General features: G+C 38.2%; 3 protein-coding genes across 7 annotated transcripts in view; all 3 read left to right on the top strand.

The window, feature by feature from the left end:
- Atpalpha (sodium/potassium-transporting ATPase subunit alpha) overlaps window positions 1–7,643 on the top strand; it is a 77,031-nt gene extending 69,388 nt beyond the window's left edge. For all 5 annotated transcript variants that reach the window (XM_077421090.1, XM_077421086.1, XM_077421087.1 and 2 more), the window contains 3 exons: window positions 1,078–1,252; window positions 1,553–1,785; window positions 2,007–7,643. In XM_077421090.1, coding sequence (XP_077277216.1) covers window positions 1,078–1,252; window positions 1,553–1,785; window positions 2,007–2,127 — 529 coding nt within the window. In that variant the 3' untranslated portion in view covers window positions 2,128–7,643. The remainder of the gene's footprint in view (window positions 1–1,077; window positions 1,253–1,552; window positions 1,786–2,006) is intronic.
- A 785-nt stretch (window positions 7,644–8,428) lies between these two features.
- Cap-g (Chromosome associated protein G) lies at window positions 8,429–12,088 on the top strand. The gene is made up of 7 exons (XM_077421092.1): window positions 8,429–8,655; window positions 8,892–9,688; window positions 9,767–10,301; window positions 10,383–10,682; window positions 10,822–11,181; window positions 11,257–11,763; window positions 11,901–12,088. Exons 1-7 carry the CDS (start codon window positions 8,548–8,550, stop codon window positions 12,015–12,017), a joined length of 2,724 nt encoding a protein of 907 aa, XP_077277218.1. The 5' UTR covers window positions 8,429–8,547; the 3' UTR covers window positions 12,018–12,088.
- A 2,358-nt stretch (window positions 12,089–14,446) lies between these two features.
- Window positions 14,447–19,858, top strand: part of Rpb8 (DNA-directed RNA polymerases I, II, and III subunit Rpb8) — a 55,313-nt gene continuing 49,901 nt past the window's right edge. The window contains exon 1 of the mRNA XM_077421098.1: window positions 14,447–14,600. Within this exon, the coding sequence (XP_077277224.1) occupies window positions 14,528–14,600 (73 nt within the window). The 5' untranslated portion in view covers window positions 14,447–14,527. The remainder of the gene's footprint in view (window positions 14,601–19,858) is intronic.

Raw genomic sequence — 19,858 nt, 5'->3', positions numbered from 1 at the left:
TTACGATTAAGTATTAAATAATGCTTGTAACAAATCTTTCAGTAAGTTTACTAATAATAATTGATAATGTGGCATAATTATTTGCAAAATTGCATTGATAATAACAACAGATAGATTCTCTAGTCAGATTATTGTACTGAATCGAATTCGAAGCAAGAGTAGAGATTAAGTCCGTCATTTGTAACATCTACTTAAAATATGAGATATAAAATCACATTTAAAGTATTACATATTATGGACATGGTTTATCTTGTTGCTTTGAAATTTTCAATTGTGGTGTAAGATATTTGTGCCAATCAGTAGATCACTTATTCGTTGTAACATTAATTTACAAATCAGACTGGAAACGTGCGCGGGGTAAGCTTTGGTAGTGCGAAGTATTAATGGGAAAGAATTAACGAGGAATGGGCAGCTTCGATGTTAACCATGCAACTTGCCATCATGAGAATTGGCAAGCAACGGCTATGTCCACTCGTCTGTCTATCTATCTATCTATCTATCTATCTGTCTGTCTGATCTGTCTGCTCTGTGTGGCATGCCTCACTGTCGAGAATCGATCGTTAATCGTCTACCTATTGGTAAGTAATCTGCATTTTGCCCCTAACCGGTGACCATGGCTTCCGTAACTTTAACACGAACTTAGACTATTAGAAATAACATCAAAGTCGAACGATTGAACTGACGAAGATTTCCTAACTCTCGAAGAATCTTGAAACGTTCCAATTTTTTTTGCTTTTAAGAATTATTTGCAAAGAGCAAAATTCCTCCAGATGAATGTCGCTCGAAAACCATCTTTGACTAAAAAAATCAACTCTTCGTCGCTCACTCTTTCAAAAACTTGAGAAGATCAATCTTTAATTAAATTTAAATTTTTCAAGTTTTTTCCCTAAAACCTTTAAAATTCTATATCGATGTCGAAATCTCGTTATCGAGAATTGCTCTTGTAGGATAAAATGTCCGTGTTGTTTTTAATGCGATGAATTGAGATTATGGCAAAAAGCAGGATTCTTCGAAAGCTAACGTCAATTATGTCATTGCGCAGGGAGAATATTCTTTAACACATTTATTTGTATCTAGGCTTATTTCGATGGCATACGGTCAAATCGGTATGATTCAAGCCGCGGCCGGCTTCTTCGTCTACTTCGTTATCATGGCTGAAAATGGATTCCTGCCTCTGTATCTGTTTGGCATTCGGAAACAATGGGATTCTAAGGCTATCAATGATCTTACCGATAGTTACGGCCAGGAATGGGTAAATATGATAAATCTAGAATCAATCTAATATGGGAGAAATTAAAATGAACGAAAACTAATATTTTATTCTCGGAAAACCAATTCTTCTTCGTTAATAAAAAAAAAATATCACGTAAATATCTTTAGGTCCATTCTTAAAATTATTCGCAATATAATACAAACTTTTCAAAATTATATTCATAGGAGAAACTAATTCATATTGGATATAAATTCTGAATTTCTTGGTTTAGTTGTACATTACAAGAGTAATACGTGGACTGATTATGCGAATTTGTTTTTTCTTTCTTTTTATAAACAGACCTACAGAGATCGTAAAACGTTGGAGTTTACTTGCCACACAGCTTTCTTCGTATCAATCGTAATTGTGCAATGGGCTGATCTGATTGTTTGCAAAACACGCCGCAACTCGATTATTCACCAGGGAATGAGAAACTGGGCTCTGAACTTTGGTCTCGTGTTTGAGACCGCCCTCGCTGCGTTCCTAAGTTACACGCCTGGTATGGATAAGGGTCTCCGTATGTTCCCACTGAAGTACGTATTTTATATCTATCTTTACATCTCTTGTTATCTGATGTGTAACGAAACAAATTTGTATCCAATATTTTGGTCATGTATATTTACTCGAGCATTTAACATATATAAATAATGGATTGCAGAATCCATGTTATAGCTCTTGCATTATAATTAATTTTAAACTGGTAGTATATAATGCGACAAAAAAAATAGCAACATGTAATTCACGTACGTTGCAGATTTGTGTGGTGGCTGCCAGCTCTACCGTTCATGCTCGCCATCTTTATCTACGACGAAACGAGACGATTCTACCTCCGCCGAAATCCAGGCGGCTGGCTCGAGCAAGAAACTTACTATTAGACGCAAAAAGGATTAAATCACACGCAAAACGCGCGCGCAAGAGGATGAATGAACGAACGAAAGAATGAGAGCGAAAGAAAGAGAGCGAAAGAAAGAAGATGAGAGAAAGAGAGATAGAGAGCGAGAGCGAAAGAGAGAAAGAAAGAGGATAAGAGAGAATGAGACGCATACTCATACCTGAGAAAGATACACTTGAAAAAAGAAAAAAGAAAAATAAGTAAATCACTCATGTTGAACAAATGTAACACATTTCACAAGGGATGTGCTACTGGGTCTGTCCGAATAACGTGTCAAGAGAGTTAACGGGTGGACAACGAAGGACGCGCCAAGTTTGCGTTGGCTTTCACGACAAAAGTGGCGCAAGATTATTATACGGGAAAGACACGGAAAAGACCCTCTAGTGTTATATAGGTACAGCGCGAAGTACAAAGAGCACGCTCGTCGTTCTGGCTTCGCTGCCAATTGCTTGCACGTGCGTGCCGAGTTTCGCAATCTCAAAAATTGATCTGGTGTTCGAGAAACCGTCGATGGAGGAGGAGGCATCGAAGGAATTCCACCATTACTATCATGCGAACGATACGGATCGAGAAGCCGCGTCCGATTACAACACGACTACAGGGCTTTCCGGTGACGACTGATGCTGCTGCTGTCAAATTCTGGATAGGATATACTCTGCGAGCGTCGCTCAAAGATGGAACGAAGGAACGAGAGAACGAAATGGAAAATCGTTGAGTTGATAGCGTCGCAGCGCGACTGATGCACGAGTGTCAGGCCTAAAGAAACGTGATAACGCGACGAAACGCGAAAAGGAAGCCGAAAGAGAACCGGCGCGGCAAGGAGAACGGAAATTCGGAACAGCAGCGGAAACGGACATACTCGAAAGAGATGGGGCGTTTACGCGCGATAGAGAATCACGGAATCACGTGCGTCCTTATGTATGTCGAATGCGATTTACTACATTCACGCGACTTCTTACTTCTTACTACTAGTGGCGTATTATCGTAGACATCTTTGCGTTACTAAGAAACTTCGTAATAGGCTTTCGTTGATCGTCGATCAATGCGCGCAAAATATCGGTACGCTAAGATCGGCACACTCAACACGTCCTCCATTGAAAAGAACTTTAGTTGGAAGACGAGAGACTCATTGAAAAACGAGAGGATCAGAGACCGACGCGAAAGAGCAAAGAAAGAAAGTGCTCAATGTAACAAGAGAACCGTTAAAAAATTCATAGGGACTTCGCGTGACGCTGGAATACTTCGTACGAAAATTAATTGTTAATTGTAACGAAGGACCTGATATGAAATGTATCGGGTACGGTCTATAGTCATACGTCATGATAAAATAAAACTAAAATAAAGGAAAGAGAGAGAGAGAGAGAGAGAGAAAGAGTTATGATAAATAATTAAATGAAATAAATAATTAAATATAATTAATTAAAACCGCATTCACAGTATTTATTATTATTAATAAACGACATACGTTCGGTTTCGAGTCTTAATCCGCATAGCTACCAGGAAAACACCGGCGAAAACGTATCGCGTAGTTTCAGTAGTTACAATTTTTAGCGTGAAATTTTAATATCACACTGACACACGCGACAAACACGGTGAGGCAGAATGGAAGAAGGTGCGCTGAGGTTGGTTCTAATGGAGAGAGCGGAGCGGTTCGTCTCATCGACATCGAGCAGCAGGAAGAAGAAAAAGACAGAAGGCGGCAAAGAGATACGTGGACAGTATATATAAAATAAGTATCAACTGAATCACTATATACCAATTGACGAGGACGGACTAATAAAGCGATACGTTATTTAATTGCGCATGCGGATAGAGCGATGAGAGGTCGCGGCTTGGTTGCCAGCGAACCGGAGGAAGAAGGGAAAAAAGGGAGAATCTGCCGCATATGCCATCCGAGAAAATAAATAAATTACGAAACGTTAATGATTAACACGCGCGCGCGCGCGCGCTAGTGGAAAAGGTGATTAGAGAGAGGGAGGAAGCGCGATAATGTTCAATAAGACGGGATAATGAGACAGCGAATGCCGAGTACCGTGAATACTTTGTATTAACGATGCGCTATGCAGGATGTAGAAAAAGGAAGAGACAGGTCGCGCGCGGAGCAGAAAAAGTAAAAAAAAAATAAAAAAAAAAAAGAAACGTTCTTACTTAGATAAAAGCTAAATGAAGAGTATAAAAATTCCTTCTCTTAGTTTTTCATAGATTTAAAACGCCAGAGCGGGACAGCTCGCTATAAATCATTGATCCCCCCCACAACGCGGAACGCCCTGTGTAGCAGCGAATTTGCGATCTCTGTCAGCCAGCCGGCGAGCACGCTGTCATTATCCATGTTTTGCGTGTGGTATGCTTGCGCGTGTATGTGCGTTGTGCGTGTAGTGTCGAACAACACAACCGTGACTTAAAATGCCTGCCACGCGACTTTTTTTTCGGGCCGGGACGATCCGAGACTTGTGATCGATGCGATCTCGTAACCGAACCGCACACGAATATGACCTTCCTCATCGTCTCCCTCGAGGGCTTTTGTCAGTCGTTGCCCGCGTTTGCTCCGAACGCGATCGCGCTACTCGTTGGCGAGAAGATGGGGATGAGAATGTCTGAACGAACAACTGTTCGTTTCCTTTAACGGTAGATGATGTCTAAACGGATAAACGTGCTTGAAGAGATACGCATCTCGGATAACAATGACAGAAATGATGATAAGGAAATATGATACTTTTTAAGAAATAAAAATTGGCGATCGCAAGAAAGTCAAATTTTAAGTGACCATTCTCAGCTATTCGTTTATCGTTGAAAGAATCGTGGAACGTGATAAAAACACTCGTAGCGATCGGATGGCAATCATTCCATTTTCTTTGCGAATCAATAATACTTTTTTCGTTTGTGTCGTGATGAGCATTCTTGATATATTTAAACAGCGACCGTATTTTGCTTTGCGAAGAGAATGGAACGATCGCGGTTACATTGTTACAACGATACGTTACAATAACCGCGAGGAAATTGCGTTCTCATTGAGAGTAAGGTGGTGGCGTTACGCAAACGCGGGTCGATGAGCGGAAATGCGACGCTTTCTCGGCGACCCAGGCTCCAAAACTACCCTAAGTGTTCAATGATCGAGGTGTTCTCGAGATGTCCTGTATGCGCTTAAACGCGAGACGTTTCTTCCTTCGCCGGTCCCCTCCATTCGGTGCCGTCGCCTCGAGTCTCGCTACGAGTGGACACGTGAATACGAAAAAAGAAAAAGACGACGACGACGCGCGATGCGCTTTCTCTCGACCTCTCGCGGCCTTTTCTCTGTTACGCGCGTGGGAGGTTGCGCGAACCGTGTCCTGGATGTGCGATTCTAAAGACATTTGAAAGATGTCTTGAGGGAATGTTGCGTTAGTTGTGTGATATGAGTCGAGTCGAGTCGAGTCAAGTCACGGGGGCGAGAAGGAAATCGGCATCGGTGAGGCGAGGATGACACGCGAGTTCGTATGTCATCGGAAACTGGAATCGGCGATGTTTCAAAACTATCCATCGGTCTATCGATTCGGACGTTATTCAGCCACGGCGTTTTCGGATCGACCGACGCCGATTCTGATTAACTATTCTCAATTCTCCTCCTCTATCCGTTTTATAGATGGAACTGTAATTTAGAAGAAAAAGACGCAGCAAATAGCCGAACCGGAATTCGGAGTAGAGCTCGGATTTTACCTCTCCGTCGTAGATCGATCGCTTCTGTCACAACGAAAATGCGGAGATTTAAGAGGTTTAAGAGGTTTCGTGCGTAACTGTTATTTTCGGTGAATCGCCGAAAATGACACATTTTTTCTAGAATGGATGCACATGAGAAAATAGGGGGTGGAGAAAGAGAGAGAGAGAGAGAGAGAGAGACAGAGAAGCACACCTGTATGTATGCGAGAAGAGAAAAGAGCGTGTACGATGAATATCTGTGAAGCTACGGAGAAGATCCGCAGCGTTGTCGACAGGGTGTTCCGTGCCCGGGGGGCTGTAGGAGCCCAAAAAAAAGCTTTGCCGTCGTGCGCAGCCTCTTTACTTTAGGCTAATATAATTTAATTATTATTAATATAATATAATAGTAATAATAAATAAATAATAATGATAAATAATAATAATAATACATGTTACAATTAAGATATTATTAGATGTAATTATTATATATGGTTTAGTCTAGATCGTGTTGTTGAAGACAAAAAACAAAGTACGTAAGCGAACAAAAAAAAAGATTAAGGACAAAGTAGAAAAGGCGCGACGATAGAGAGGAGAAAGAAAATGAGAAGGAGGAGGAGGAGGAGGAGGAGGAGGTGGAGAAAGAAGAGGAAAGAGAAATAGAAGTTGAAAGCAGACACACACGCCAGGCGGGGAGGAAAGTTTCGGTCTAAGACCACACGATCCTTTTGCGGTGGACTGAGCGGGACGATGCCGCGCTTACATATGCTTATTATTCACACGCGTGCATCAAGCGCTTCAAGCTTATTCAGTGGAGTGCAGGCCAATGTTACGCTTTCATATAAATTGCGCGCGCGATTTAGAGAGAGGAGTCGAAAAGGATCCTCATTAGACGCGATTATCACATTCGTTCCTCTATTCTTTTCCGCGTGTTTCCGGATGAAAAAAATGATAAAAGCAAGCGGCACGTGATGCTCCCTGTGCTACTCTTCGTTTCTCGAGGACGAAAGCAGGAACGTCGTGATTCTCTCCGCGATCGAGATATACACACACACGCACACACACTCTCGCTCACTCCCTACACCCTCCACAACCACAACCCACGAAGAAGAGAAATGCGGTTCTTCGTTCTTTTTCTTACACTCCGATGAAAGACTTGCGCGTTTTTAGCGCTCGTTAGGGAAATGCTCGGTGCATTTTGATATACGCCGCGCGCCTGCACAGCCCGCCGCATACCGCGTCGGAATCATTGAACGATTGAAGAAAAAAAATCTTTAAAAAAATATGAAAAAAAGGAAGAAAGAAAGGCGGATGACGTTTTATTAATACTGTACATATTTTAAATAATTGAAAACGAATAAATAGATCGCACGCGCGAACGGCGGTGACCTCGACCGAAAGGCGGTCTCATCCTTGGAGAAGGGAACGCTTTTTTGTCACAGGCCTACCGTACTCTACTTTCCTGTTTCTTTCTTTTCTTTTCTTTTCTTTTCTATTTTCCTCTTTGTGCGTTTAAAACGTCGCGTACATCCCACACGTCCACATTGCACACTTTATACATCGCGTGTAGAGAAACACCGGTTAGAAAGATGCTCGGAAGAAAAGACACTTTATTACACCCCGTTTCAGCAGCTATCTCTATCTCCTGATTGACGATTCTCTTTTTCGCAATTAATTAATTAATTATTATTCTATATAAGTTTTATTTTTACACGCAATACACATATACACACGTAAAACATACACGCACGCGGATTACATCGCAAACTGATACAAATACAACCCAAGTGTCATTACTTTTGATGTTAAATAAAAAATACATAATTAATAGAGCGGCCTCCCACATTTTCCTTATCTTTCCTCTTTCCTCTTCGATCGTGACAACCGTCGAATAATTTATTACAATGCCGCACTATTTTTTGAAACTGTTGTAGGAACAAAATGTGCACGCGATCAGTTCGCAATTATTATTGTCGTTACTTTTTGTTATTATGTAGTTTTTATTATTATTATTGTTGTTGACAGAGATATTCAAATAAATAGAAATAATGATATTGACATTATTGGCGAATCGTTCAAATTTGCAGGCAGAAGTATTCTCGAGAATAAAGTATCTGCGACTTGTAAATTTGTAAAAATAATAATAATATTATAATAATATAGATTATATTATGATGTTTAAATCTCGGTTCTCGATTTGCTTCTGTAAAATGTTTATTTACAATCCTATATCTCGCACAAATCTCTTATAAATTTTACTGTCACAGAAATGTGTGATTTTATAAATTTCATCGTTTCGAATTTAAACTGGATATATGGATACACGCATATGTATATATATTTATTTAGGTTTCGTTGTGATATTCTTGCGTCATAATTTTATTTAGAGAGCAATTGTGATGGAAAAATGTTGATACAATCGATTCCTACTTTAACGACTGACAATGTGACAATGAATAAAATTATATATATATAAGATGATAAATTCAAGTGAGTTCCGAAAGATGGCGATAAATTTAGTTGATCGTCTTAATCATTCGTCGATAAGAACTTGATTAAAGCCTCATGGTCAATAGATGTCACTAATCGCGCTGACACTGATGTGACTGACGCTTATTTGAAAAGTTAACGTACATACTACATACATACGTCTGTGCACAGGTCACAGGACATTTAGGTTGTAACATATTCAGCTACTACGATTTTCTCGAGTTTCCTACATTAAAAGATAAATATGGCTCCGGCGATCAAAGATAGCATGAAGAACATATTTCACAAAGTGCAATTCAATAAAATCGACCATCCACAGTATATGAAGAGGCTCACAAAGTTGTACGAGAAGGTGAGTTTCTCCTCGTGAGTGCTCGTTGTGGAGTGTTTTGATTTTGTATCTTTCTTGAAACGGCTTTAGTACTTTCGACAGATTTATAATGATCTCTGTAATATGATTTAAAATTTATTTCAGTTGATCACATACATACCTGACAGTTTAGAATAATATTCGCTTTGTATATACATATATATTTTATATCTTGTTGAAACAAAAATGGCATTTTATGATGTATTAATTTTTTTTAGGTTGATTTAGATACATTCTGGGAATATTTCGTCTGGTGTTTGAAAGTACCTCTTTCAACGTCGCAAAAACATCCATATGTTGTAAACACATTAGAGTTTTGTGCTAAATTCTGTGTGAGTTTCTATCGATCCTTGGAGAGTGAAACCACAGAACCGACGTCACCATTTCTTAACAGGCTATTTGAATTTCTTTTATCAAGTCACAATGCTAAGGATAAAGGAGTAAGGTTTCGAATATGTCATTTTCTGAACATGCTCTTAAACTCCATGGGCGATAACGCTTTCATGGACGACAATCTATGTGACCAAATTACAGTCAGTATGATGGATCGATTGTTGGATAAGTCGCCTAAAGTCAGGGCACAGGCTGTTTTTGCCTTGTACAGATTGCAGGATCCATCGGATGAACAATGCCCCGTAATAAAAATGTATCTCTTTCATGTATCTAAAGACCCAAATGCTGAAGTTCGTAAAGCGGTTCTCGCTACTATGGGCAAAAATCAGAAAACTTTACAAGCCGCATTGATAAGAACGCGAGATATCGATGATTCTGTGCGCAAGAAAGCATATGAATTTATCAGTAAAGTCACAGTGCGTTCCTTGACTATTGAGCAAAGAGAGCGTTTATTGAAGGATGGGCTCAAAGATAGATCTGAAACTGTTAGAACATGCGTAAACAATGTTTTATTGCCAGCATGGTTAAGATATTTCAAGGGAGAGTATATGAATCTTATTCATGCGCTGGATGCTGGAATCGGAACAGAGACCGCGACTTTAGCTCTACGGGTACTATTCAAGTAAGTGTACGTCGTAAGCAAAATAACGTACTGATAAAACGCATGTATATTTTATTAAATATTATTTTTTACATACAGAAACGCTGATTTAAAGATTTTATTGGCGCAAGTAACGATAGATAAAAATACAAGATTGATTCCATTGACAAGCTTAACAAATGAAAATGTTTTATATTGGAAGTGTATAATACAACATCTCCAACGTCTTTCCTGTACGGAAGAGTTGGAATTAATTATTCCAGAGTTATCAGAATTTTGCAAATATATATGCGATTTTATTACTTTCATATCTTCTCAATCACACGAAACATGGGAAAAAGAGAGTCACAAGTTTATTCTACTACAACTTTTTGAAATATCTACGACATATGATCTCTCAGATGAGGTGGGCAGGAAGAAACTAAACGAAGTGATAATAAACACTTTAATGAGCGATCATTGTTCCACTAAAATAATTGAGTGTCTAGTAAGTCATTTGGCAAAAGTGATACCAGAGGCCAGTAATATGCTTAATGCTATTGCTAATGTTATTAGCGAGACTAGGTTACCTTTGAAAGAAAATGCAGTCACTCAGCAAATTACTGGAGAACAGCAGCATGAGAACAACATGCAAGTGAGTATTAAAATCCAGTGCTGTTAAAAAATGATGTATTCATAAATTATCTCTAATTCTTTTACTTTCCTTTTAATTTAGAAAACTAGATTAAAAGTCGAGGTGTTAGAGCTCGAAGAGGAATTGTATCAAGCGATCAAGGAACAGAATTTTCTACAAGCTGACAGCCTTAAAGAAAAGATTAATGCCTTGAAAGAGGAGATAAGTCGTTTATCTAAAATACCCGAAGCTATATTAACTGATGATAATATGCGGGAGGAGAAAAATGATACCGCAACTATGGTGAAATGCCTCGATATTTTATATGTTGCGATGCAATCTATTCGTGTATTAACACCCACACTCAGAAGTTTGATGTGTTTTGTCTTAAGTAGTCTTGATGTAAGTGTGCATAGATTTTACGATGTGTGTGTATGTGTGTACGTGCGCGTGCGCACGCGCGTATACATATATAATCAAATTTTACATTGTATTTTATTTATTGTCAGTTATTATAGCTTAATTTAATTTATCATTTTAGCATCCTGACGATAGGGTACATATACTGGCGCTAAAGACGTTAGGCGTTTATTGCATTTTAGACAAAGAATTGGCTAAGAAACACATAATGATATTTTTTTATCAATTTTCTCTTGAGCAAGAAAATCAAGAGATATGGGTAGTCTCCTTGAAAGGAATATTCGATCTCTTACTTATGTATGGTTTCGAATATTTTGATATATTGCAATCCCCAGAAGAGAATTCCATGGAGAATAGATCTGAAAAGACTCGCTCGCTTTATACACATGAGGATAGTAATATTTCTATAAGTAAGCGGGCTGAAGTGGAGGAAGGCCCTTGTAATTTCATTAAAATCTTAACAGGATTGCTAACCAACGCGGTAAATAATAATATCTTTGAATTTCTAAAATTGAATAAAATGTCTATGCAGTAAATTATATTTGAAAATTTACAGAATCAAGATTTGCGCACTATTGCAGCGGAAGGGCTCTGCAAATTATTGCTTAACCAACGAATCAATAGCAGTAATCTAATATCGCGTTTGATAATTATGTGCTATAATCCAGTCAACGCCGATGACATTTATTTTCGTCAATGTTTGAGCTCTTTTTTTGACAATTTTGTAACGCCCGAGGCACAAGAAATGCTCGAAGGCGCATACTTTCCGACATTACAAGTTCTTTGTAACGCACCGGATATTAGCCCTTTACGGGAGATTAATGCGTATCACATATCTAGATTTATACTGAGCTTAACTAGACGAGGATGTCAGAAAACCAACGGACAAACGTTTTATACGCACAACAACCTTGCGTTTGCTATACTGGCTGAGATCTTAAATCCAGAGAGCAAGATAGATAAAGAAATTCTTATTAGATCTTTGACAAATTTATCCATTCAAATCGAGGATGATCTGTCAAAACAAAATCTGCAAATAGCTATCAAAAATGTCACGAAAATGGTATGTCAATTCTTTTCATATTTCTGTATCAAATCTTTCATATAGTTTATTAATTACAAAAATATTTATAGTTTAAATACATATTTTTATGATGTGATATACATGTGTATTAACTGCGATTTAACATCTGATGGCAGGTGATGGAATATGACAAACGATTGCTCAAATATGTTCAGCAATTCACACAAAAATTAGATATGGTTTCTGAAGGAACGAAAATTGATGTGGAGAGCGACAATGAAAACGAAGATTAAATAACGTACAATTTGTAAATACATATATACAGTTTGAATTTTGATATAAATTTATATTTTGTATCTAATAATATGCACTTATGTATTTGTTATTTTCTAATTCCAAAAATTTCGAAAATATTAAAATGGAAAAAAGAAGAAATTAACATCGAAATGTTTATAGAGTAAATAGTTTACAATATATGTATATGTACATATATTATAGATTAGAAAATTTTTTTACATTTTAAATAAATTTAATGTGATTATAGTGCTCATTTTGACATATAGAAAAGAAAAGGACATCATGTTTGGTCTCTTGTTAAATTCTATCTAGAAATTATTTAAACTTGTTTTTAAAAAATTAACAAAGTAGACGTAGTAAAGTATATGTAATTTTACGTAATAATACTTTAATTAATTATTTAACGCCTTAACTTTTTATTTTCGAAATTGCTGAATTTTGATGTCTGTGTTGTCTCGTATGTGTGCATATGTTTATTATGTGCCGCGCATGCGCCAAAAGACTGGGAACCAATGAGCCTTCTACCAGAGAGACCTCTGCTTCTACAAACAGCGACGATGAGCGACGATCGATACTTCAGTTCCGATTCGGACCACAGATGGCAGGAGTTATCTAAATTGTAAATGAACTCAATGCTCGTTGGAAAACAAAAAAAATGATCTCAATGGAAGCGTAGTCTACAGGACAATAGTATATACGTATGTATGTATATGTATATGTATGTACATACATACTATTATAATATATTGTAAATTGTAAAATCCTAAATTTTAAAAATTCTCGGAATTTTATATAGCGCCGATAGCGCGATCTCGCCTTACCGATTATATATATATATTATATCCTGATACTTTGTCGTTTTTTAAGATATATGCTGAATTTTTGCGAATCTAAATGAGCTATATATATATCTTACGGAAATCTGTAATTTTATAATATAATGTAATGTACCGCGCCGATATGTGTCATTACATCGAGGCACGATTTATGATTCTCCCCAAAACACGCACTCGTCAAAATTACGCAACATCGCTGTGCATAAAAACGATAAAAACTGACGATGGTCCGCTTAGCGGCTTGGGCTCTCCCTGTTAATACGTTCGCGAGCCATGGCACCAAGGCCTTCCGAATAATCCTAGTAAGTGTCGTGTTGATTTTTAATTGCATCGATCTTCGGCTTTGCCGGAACTGTTTTCTCGCGTAAACAATATACCTATATGGCTTCGGCAAATTTACAAGCTTGCTCGCGTGAGCGTTTTCCCGTTTCCGTCTTTCCAAAAACTATTGAGATCGCGGCGACCGCGACATCGACATATCACGAATTTTACGTCACGGACGTAAATAGAGACAACGAAAGATCATCTATTATTCTATTCTTTTCGCGGAATCCATTATCTGATGTTTGAAATCAACGGGTGTTGTTCAGAGGTTTGTCAATAATGCATAACACAGTGTATAGTCTGGAAAGAAACTGATGCCTTCGTAATTCCATAAAATAACATTCTTCTTTTTCCAGATTAGGAATTGTTTTTGATTCTTTCAGTAGGACAAAATATTAATATAGGAATCGATGTCTGTTATTTATTTATGAGTTTGTATGCGGCTATATGTAATCTTCAAAAGGATTTCCTTCAATATTTATTTATTATTGCGTATTATTATATGTATTGTGTAAGGAAGTGCTGTTAATTGTCAGTTCTTTTAATTGTGGTTTTTATTTTTGAAACAATTTATGTTATTAGCGCTATTTACTCGCCGCGAGAGGTCGGTTCATCTTTGATGAAGGATGACAATAAGATGAGTAACGCACAAAGGAGACGCGTGTGTGATTCATGAAAACATCGCAGTTGTATTATATATTACATTGTTACAGCAACGAAGTAAATAAAGATTATTATAGTTTCACAAGTTCCGTAAATTTTTAAGAATAAAATTTTGGCGAAAAAATTACAGAAATAATTTTTACAAAACTTATTATGTTAATTCAGAAATGTGTGTGTTAATTAAAGATTACAATTTATTTATTGAATTGTTTTCAGTATAATATATCAGAACTTTTTGCCATCATATATTTTCGTTTGTAAGGTTTTTTTGAAAATGTTGCGGCCAAAAGTTCTTCTGTAATTGATTTTATATTTTGCAATAATCATGTAAAATTTTTTAATTTTAAAGTCGAGACAATGGCTGCATTCAACATCAGAGAAAACTGTTTCGCAACAGTTGTAAAATTTGTAAATCTGATTGGTGTATGCTTTTAATTTCGGCCTTCTCAGCCGAAAAGCTAAGGGTTTACGTACACGATACACCGATCAGATTAACGAATTTTACAACAGTTGCAAAAAAAAGTAGCTTTCTGTAGCTGATTGCTGAACGCAGAGTGACGCAGGGCCGCCAAGGCCAGGGGCCAGGGGGTCCCGGAACAGTTTGTACATACACACTGGGCACGCGACATTTCATCTACCAGACGTCAGAGTGCAGGGCAGTCAGTGAGTCAGTGTTTAGCAACATGGCGGGCGTGTTGTTTGAGGATATTTTCAACGTGAAAGATATCGATCCGGAGGGCAAGAAATTCGACAGGGGTGAGTCTATATCAGAGTTTACATTTCGACGTGTTCGCGTTTCGACTTGCCGCGGCGACTTGCGCGCACTATTTTCATTGCCAGAATGACAGTGTCTCTCGCGACTCGCGAGCTGTCCTGTCCGACGTCCGACCTTGCCGATAGCGCCGGCACGACGAGCACATGGCACATGCGGTTAACAGCTGAGTACTTTCGATTGCTCTCGATCTCACAAAATCTCTCAAACGAATCATATCCGCTCCACTCCGTTCCACTCCGCTCGCTATCACGACCGATGGCTGCAATGTTAATTAGCTTAGCTTCTTATTGCTAGTGATTAATTGGCATCGAGTGTTACTCAGGTCATAAACATGCAGAATAATCTTAAACCCTTTTCCTCCCCTTAAACAGGGAATACTTTTTTTAATCGAGGAATACGCGGGATGAAGGTCGGATCGAACTGATCGAACCACAGACCTGTCACCCTGTCAGTGGTACATTCATTCACGGACACGCGGAGAGAGAGAGAATGTGTCATTCTAAATAAAAAGTAATCTCGCGCGCGATGCTGATCCTATTCGTCGATCGGCACAGTTGAACCGGCGCATCAGTGGCGTGTTATTTGAACGCAGACAATAGCGGCTAAATAAGTGATGAAATTCATAGATAGATATCGTAGTTTTGCTATTTCTCTCTCTCTCTCTCTCTCTCTCTCTCTCTTTGTCGAAAATACAAAATATATACACGGAATTTGTTTTGCCAAAGCTTCTCAACGCTCTTCATGATTCTCAATGTTCCTTTATGAGGTAAAGATTCAATTCCAGAGAGAGATTTTGATTCTGTAGATATTGAAAACGATCGGCTAATTATTTCTTCAAATATGATTTTCGTTTGAAAAATTTCGGTTTTGATTTAAAAAACGATATTACGACTTATCGTTATTTTTGACAAGACCTGCGTCCGTTTTCTTCCTTCGTCCCGGAAAACATTTTTAAATCGGCGCGTTTGCGTACGACAGGTGTCGATACCTCCGCGTACTCATCTCGAAGGACCTCGCGGCCCTGATAACGTGGCCTTTCCGCTCTACGTTTTTGCCGCTCGCTCGTGGACCACGAGAGAGTGGAATTTGCAGAGCGACGTAGATCGGAAGAGGCGACCATGACCGAATTCTCTGCCGGAATATATTGGATCTTCTGTGGCTGTGTGTACTACGCCCTATCAACTTTGCCGCATAAAGATTATCGATGTATTAAATGACTTTTTTTTTTATAATGGACGTGTATTTCGAACAATGTTTGGCAGAATGCTTCATTGAGAAAAAAATTGTTTGGTTTGGTACGGTTGACATTAGGATATTCGTTATATTAATTGTCTTTGAGATGAATAATAGATTTGAATAATTTGAAAAGTGATATATATTTTGCACGATTGACATATATGCAGCTGTATAAAAAATTTAACATTGCAGATGTGTTTTCATACGCACGCATACTTTTGCTACATTTAATATTTTTTTCTCGAAATATATATAATTCTACAAATAGTTGAGAAGAAGTAAAAGCACTCGTTGTTGATCATATCCCCTTATTACTTTTATTAGAATCGTGCAAATTGTCATTAATTATGACGTTACAACATAATAACATAAAAAAATCGTAAGAATACATTACATAAATAGAACTTGAACAATTAAGAGAAACAGGGGACGGGTGCAATGGCGTAGTCATTTTCAATTGAGATAAAGATAATCCAAATTATGTTTACGAAAGTTTTCCAGTTGCCCGCGTAATCTAATGGTTATTTCTGCATGTACAGTTAAAAGCATCTCGGTACAGCTAAAATCCTAAATCTCTTCTCATGTTCAATATACATTGTAGAACAACACAGAACTACAATACAAAATCGGTGTGATTGCTATCTCCGATTTAGATAACCCAGATTGTCAGCGACAGGTCCATTCGCGTATGCCCTTCCTCCCATTACCCTCTTCGTCTCTTTCTCTTTCTCTCTCCACGTCATCTTTCATTCCGCGTTCGATAAAACACGCTATTACCATATACGGTATATATATCGACCAGCGAACGCTCTTCTCCGATTGTGAATTCCAAGTCGATAATTGGGTAGCGCCCATCGCTGGCTGACGAGCGACGAGCGCAAAACGAGAATGCCAAGAGCGAGGAGACAGGAGAGCGAGAGACGTCTCTCCTCTCTTTTTCTCTCTCGCTCTCTCTTTCGTGAGGGATGGAACCGGGTGCTCGCGCTTACGACCGGTCGATGCAGCGAGGATGCCCGCAGCAGCAGCAGCAGCAGCAGCAGCGCCGAGTAACACGGCACTCACGTAATATGACGCTGCGTTGCTGGGCTGAAGAGAGAGAGAAAGAGAGAGGGAGAGGGAGAGAAAGGAGACAACGAGGACAGCGAAACCGCGTTGCGCGGAGTGCGGAGAGCTGTGAAGCAGCCGGGACGCGCGAGTTACCCTGGTGGGGGTTGACACGGTCAAGGTCAGCCTCGGTTCTAAGGTCGTGGGGGGATGTCATCTCAGAAGGGGGAGCCTCTGAATAATACTCCCGTCTCTTTTTCTCGCTCGCTCCCTCCATTTCATCGCCTCTTTCTCGTTTTTGTGCGTTTTTGGCTTCGCTTTCGGATCAAGTCGTATAAAGCGAGGACGAGCGACGAGTATCCTCCGTCTTCCTCTTTTCTGCTTTCGTTTTTTTTTTTTTTTTTACGTTTGTGTGCGTGTCAGCTTGGACTCGTCCGTCCGCCGCCGACTGATGGAAGAGCCGTCTTTATTTCTTCATCTCCGAGCTTTTCTCGCTTGGCCGGTACGAGGAACGCGCGAAATTCCGTTTCGCGACCATAGCGACGAATTAAACGAGTAAATTAAGTAAAATTAATCTACAAAAGGTATCACTTTGTGTCTTTTCAAAAAAGAGCATTGGTTCAACATTGTCACAATGCTATTAATGTTATAAAAAGTATAAAACGATGTAACGCAGTCCTGGTGGTTTAATCGTCATTGTTCGATTACCGTTTCAAATGATTCGCAATAGTAATCAATTATTATTCATTCTTTTCGCTTTAAATATCTCAATTACTTTGATTACTGAATGGAAAGTGAAGCATTTCATTCATAATCTGCATCTTAAGATCGTAGGAAGCTTGATTATTATGTCTCCAGTACACTCGGGAGATGCAAGCTACGCGCTAATTTTTAAATCGGTTTTTAAATTTCATTGCTTTGGGGATAAGTCCATATGGATCGAATGTAATCAGGTCCTGGCTATACCACACACCTGTCTTTATCCGCTCGAATCTGTTTCCGAGTGATCATTAAGGCAAACGGTCGTTCAAAGAGGTTCCTGCATACATTCCCACAAATATATCCCTGTTTACATACATATGTATATAAAGCAATTTTTAAATTAAGAGAGAGGCAAATATAAGCAAATTATTATTTTATTAAATGTAAATGGCAAATAAACTATAATGTTCATTGTATAAACTATAAATTGATCTTTGAGTTAAATTATCTTTTCTATTTCAATCGTTAAGATAGTGGGAATAATTTACTCAGGAAACTCAAGCAAATCGCCGACGAGCGATAATAATTTCCTCGTTCTCTGCAAGAAATGTGTGTTCTCGGTGTGTATGTTATTTTTAGATCCAGAAATTCATCACGTGCACGTACACAATGCGATGCGTAACCAAATTCTACGAACGACGCAAAGATTGTAGTTTTGACTTTGAAAAGGTTTGGTCACGCTCATAAAATTACAGTTCTGTCGATTCACTTTTGCACTCTAATAAAGTTTCTCACCTATTATATTTTTTATCTACATTTTATCAAAATTATAACAAGTATTAACGAACACAGATATGCCTAAAATGTTTGACCGTTACATATTATCCCGTTCATCCGCACGTTACGTGTTTACATTTGCTGGCAATGCAACATGCGTAATAATAACTAGAGTTTGCCATATTCTTAGAGTTTGTCTCTTTGAGTACATCGGCCGTTGAAATATGTGTATGTAGACAGTTATTAAGTTGGCATTATTTTGACGCGAGCATTATTAGGGAGTGCGGCACGAAGGGAAAAAGGGTTAAAAGGAGGATTTGTAAAAAAAAAGTGAAGTGTATGAGGCAGGACCATTTTATAAAACGTTTGGAATAGAGTATGTATATATTAATAAAGTCGGGAACGATAAAATCTCTCTTTGAATGTGTGTGTGATTCGGCAAAGTTATTTAAATATTAAATAACGTAAATAAAAATTAATAGATTTGTGCACACTGTTCCAAGCAGCCAAAGTGTAGAAGTTTCCCCACGGCTGAAGTAGCGAGAACTGACTTTCTAATTAGTTTCTATACACAAAATATAATTGATTAAGCATATACAATGTTACAATGTACAGTATGTAATACATTCATCAGCATGCAGCAGTATAATACATTGTTAGCATAATTTTCGCCAAGTCGTAGAAATGTAGGAAATTCATGCGCGAAGTAAGTATGGTTGAGAACTATGATAATCGAATACATTGAATAATTGTATAAGGTTAGATCCTACTTGAATTTCTAAATCAAATGCTTTACAAGTACCGACAAATAGTCCGATATTAACGCTTTGGTTATGATTATAAGCTGGACGCGCGTACGTACAGCTCGTACCAGTTTGACCGTGAAATTTTGACTAAAAAACGTGAACGTTTGTTCGATGAAACAAACGCAGTTTAAAACAATTGAAAATATTCTTGCCTGACAGTGACAGTGTCAAGGCACAGAAAAGATCCACTATAGTAGCGTTTTGTCCCAATAGTTAAAGGGTTAATGCTGGAAATGACGTGATAAATTTTGAATATACCGAGGCGAGATATCCAAGTATAATATAACAAACATGAACGCGTATCTTGAAATCCATTTCGATGTTCCAAGTTTTGCGACGTGCTGCACCGGAACGACTTTTGACCGCGCGCTAATGATTTCTTTAACGATCCAATTAAACGTAAGTGCTGCTAAATAATTACTGGCTAAATTTTCATCGTATTATGGTGGTTTATGGTGGTAACACATAAAATATAATATACAAAAGAATTATGTCCGTGGAATCCGTGTATACTTAACGAAGCTTTATTCTCGATATTATTTTTGTATGTGATTATATAACACCGATTATCTTTTTCATAAATCCGCCAATAAATAGCACCCTAGTTGTCGATGTCGATGTGTCACGATTATTACGAGATACTTTCTTGAGAGATCGATTAAAAATTTCATGAA

Source organism: Temnothorax americanus, unplaced genomic scaffold (genome assembly GCF_048541705.1).
Source record: "Temnothorax americanus isolate GAGA-0224 unplaced genomic scaffold, ASM4854170v1 Scaffold64, whole genome shotgun sequence".
NCBI lineage: Eukaryota > Metazoa > Arthropoda > Insecta > Hymenoptera > Formicidae > Temnothorax > Temnothorax americanus.
This window is presented reverse-complemented; position numbering and strand designations above follow the sequence as displayed.

Excerpts from the sequence above, each read along its gene's own strand:
- Cap-g (XM_077421092.1), top strand. The coding sequence starts at position 8,548 with ATGGCTCCGGCGATCAAAGATAGCATGAAGAACATATTTCACAAAGTG. Across the intron at positions 9,689-9,766 it reads GCTCTACGGGTACTATTCAA|AAACGCTGATTTAAAGATTT; the intron begins GTAAGTGTACGT and ends TTTTACATACAG. Across the intron at positions 11,764-11,900 it reads TCAAAAATGTCACGAAAATG|GTGATGGAATATGACAAACG; the intron begins GTATGTCAATTC and ends ATCTGATGGCAG.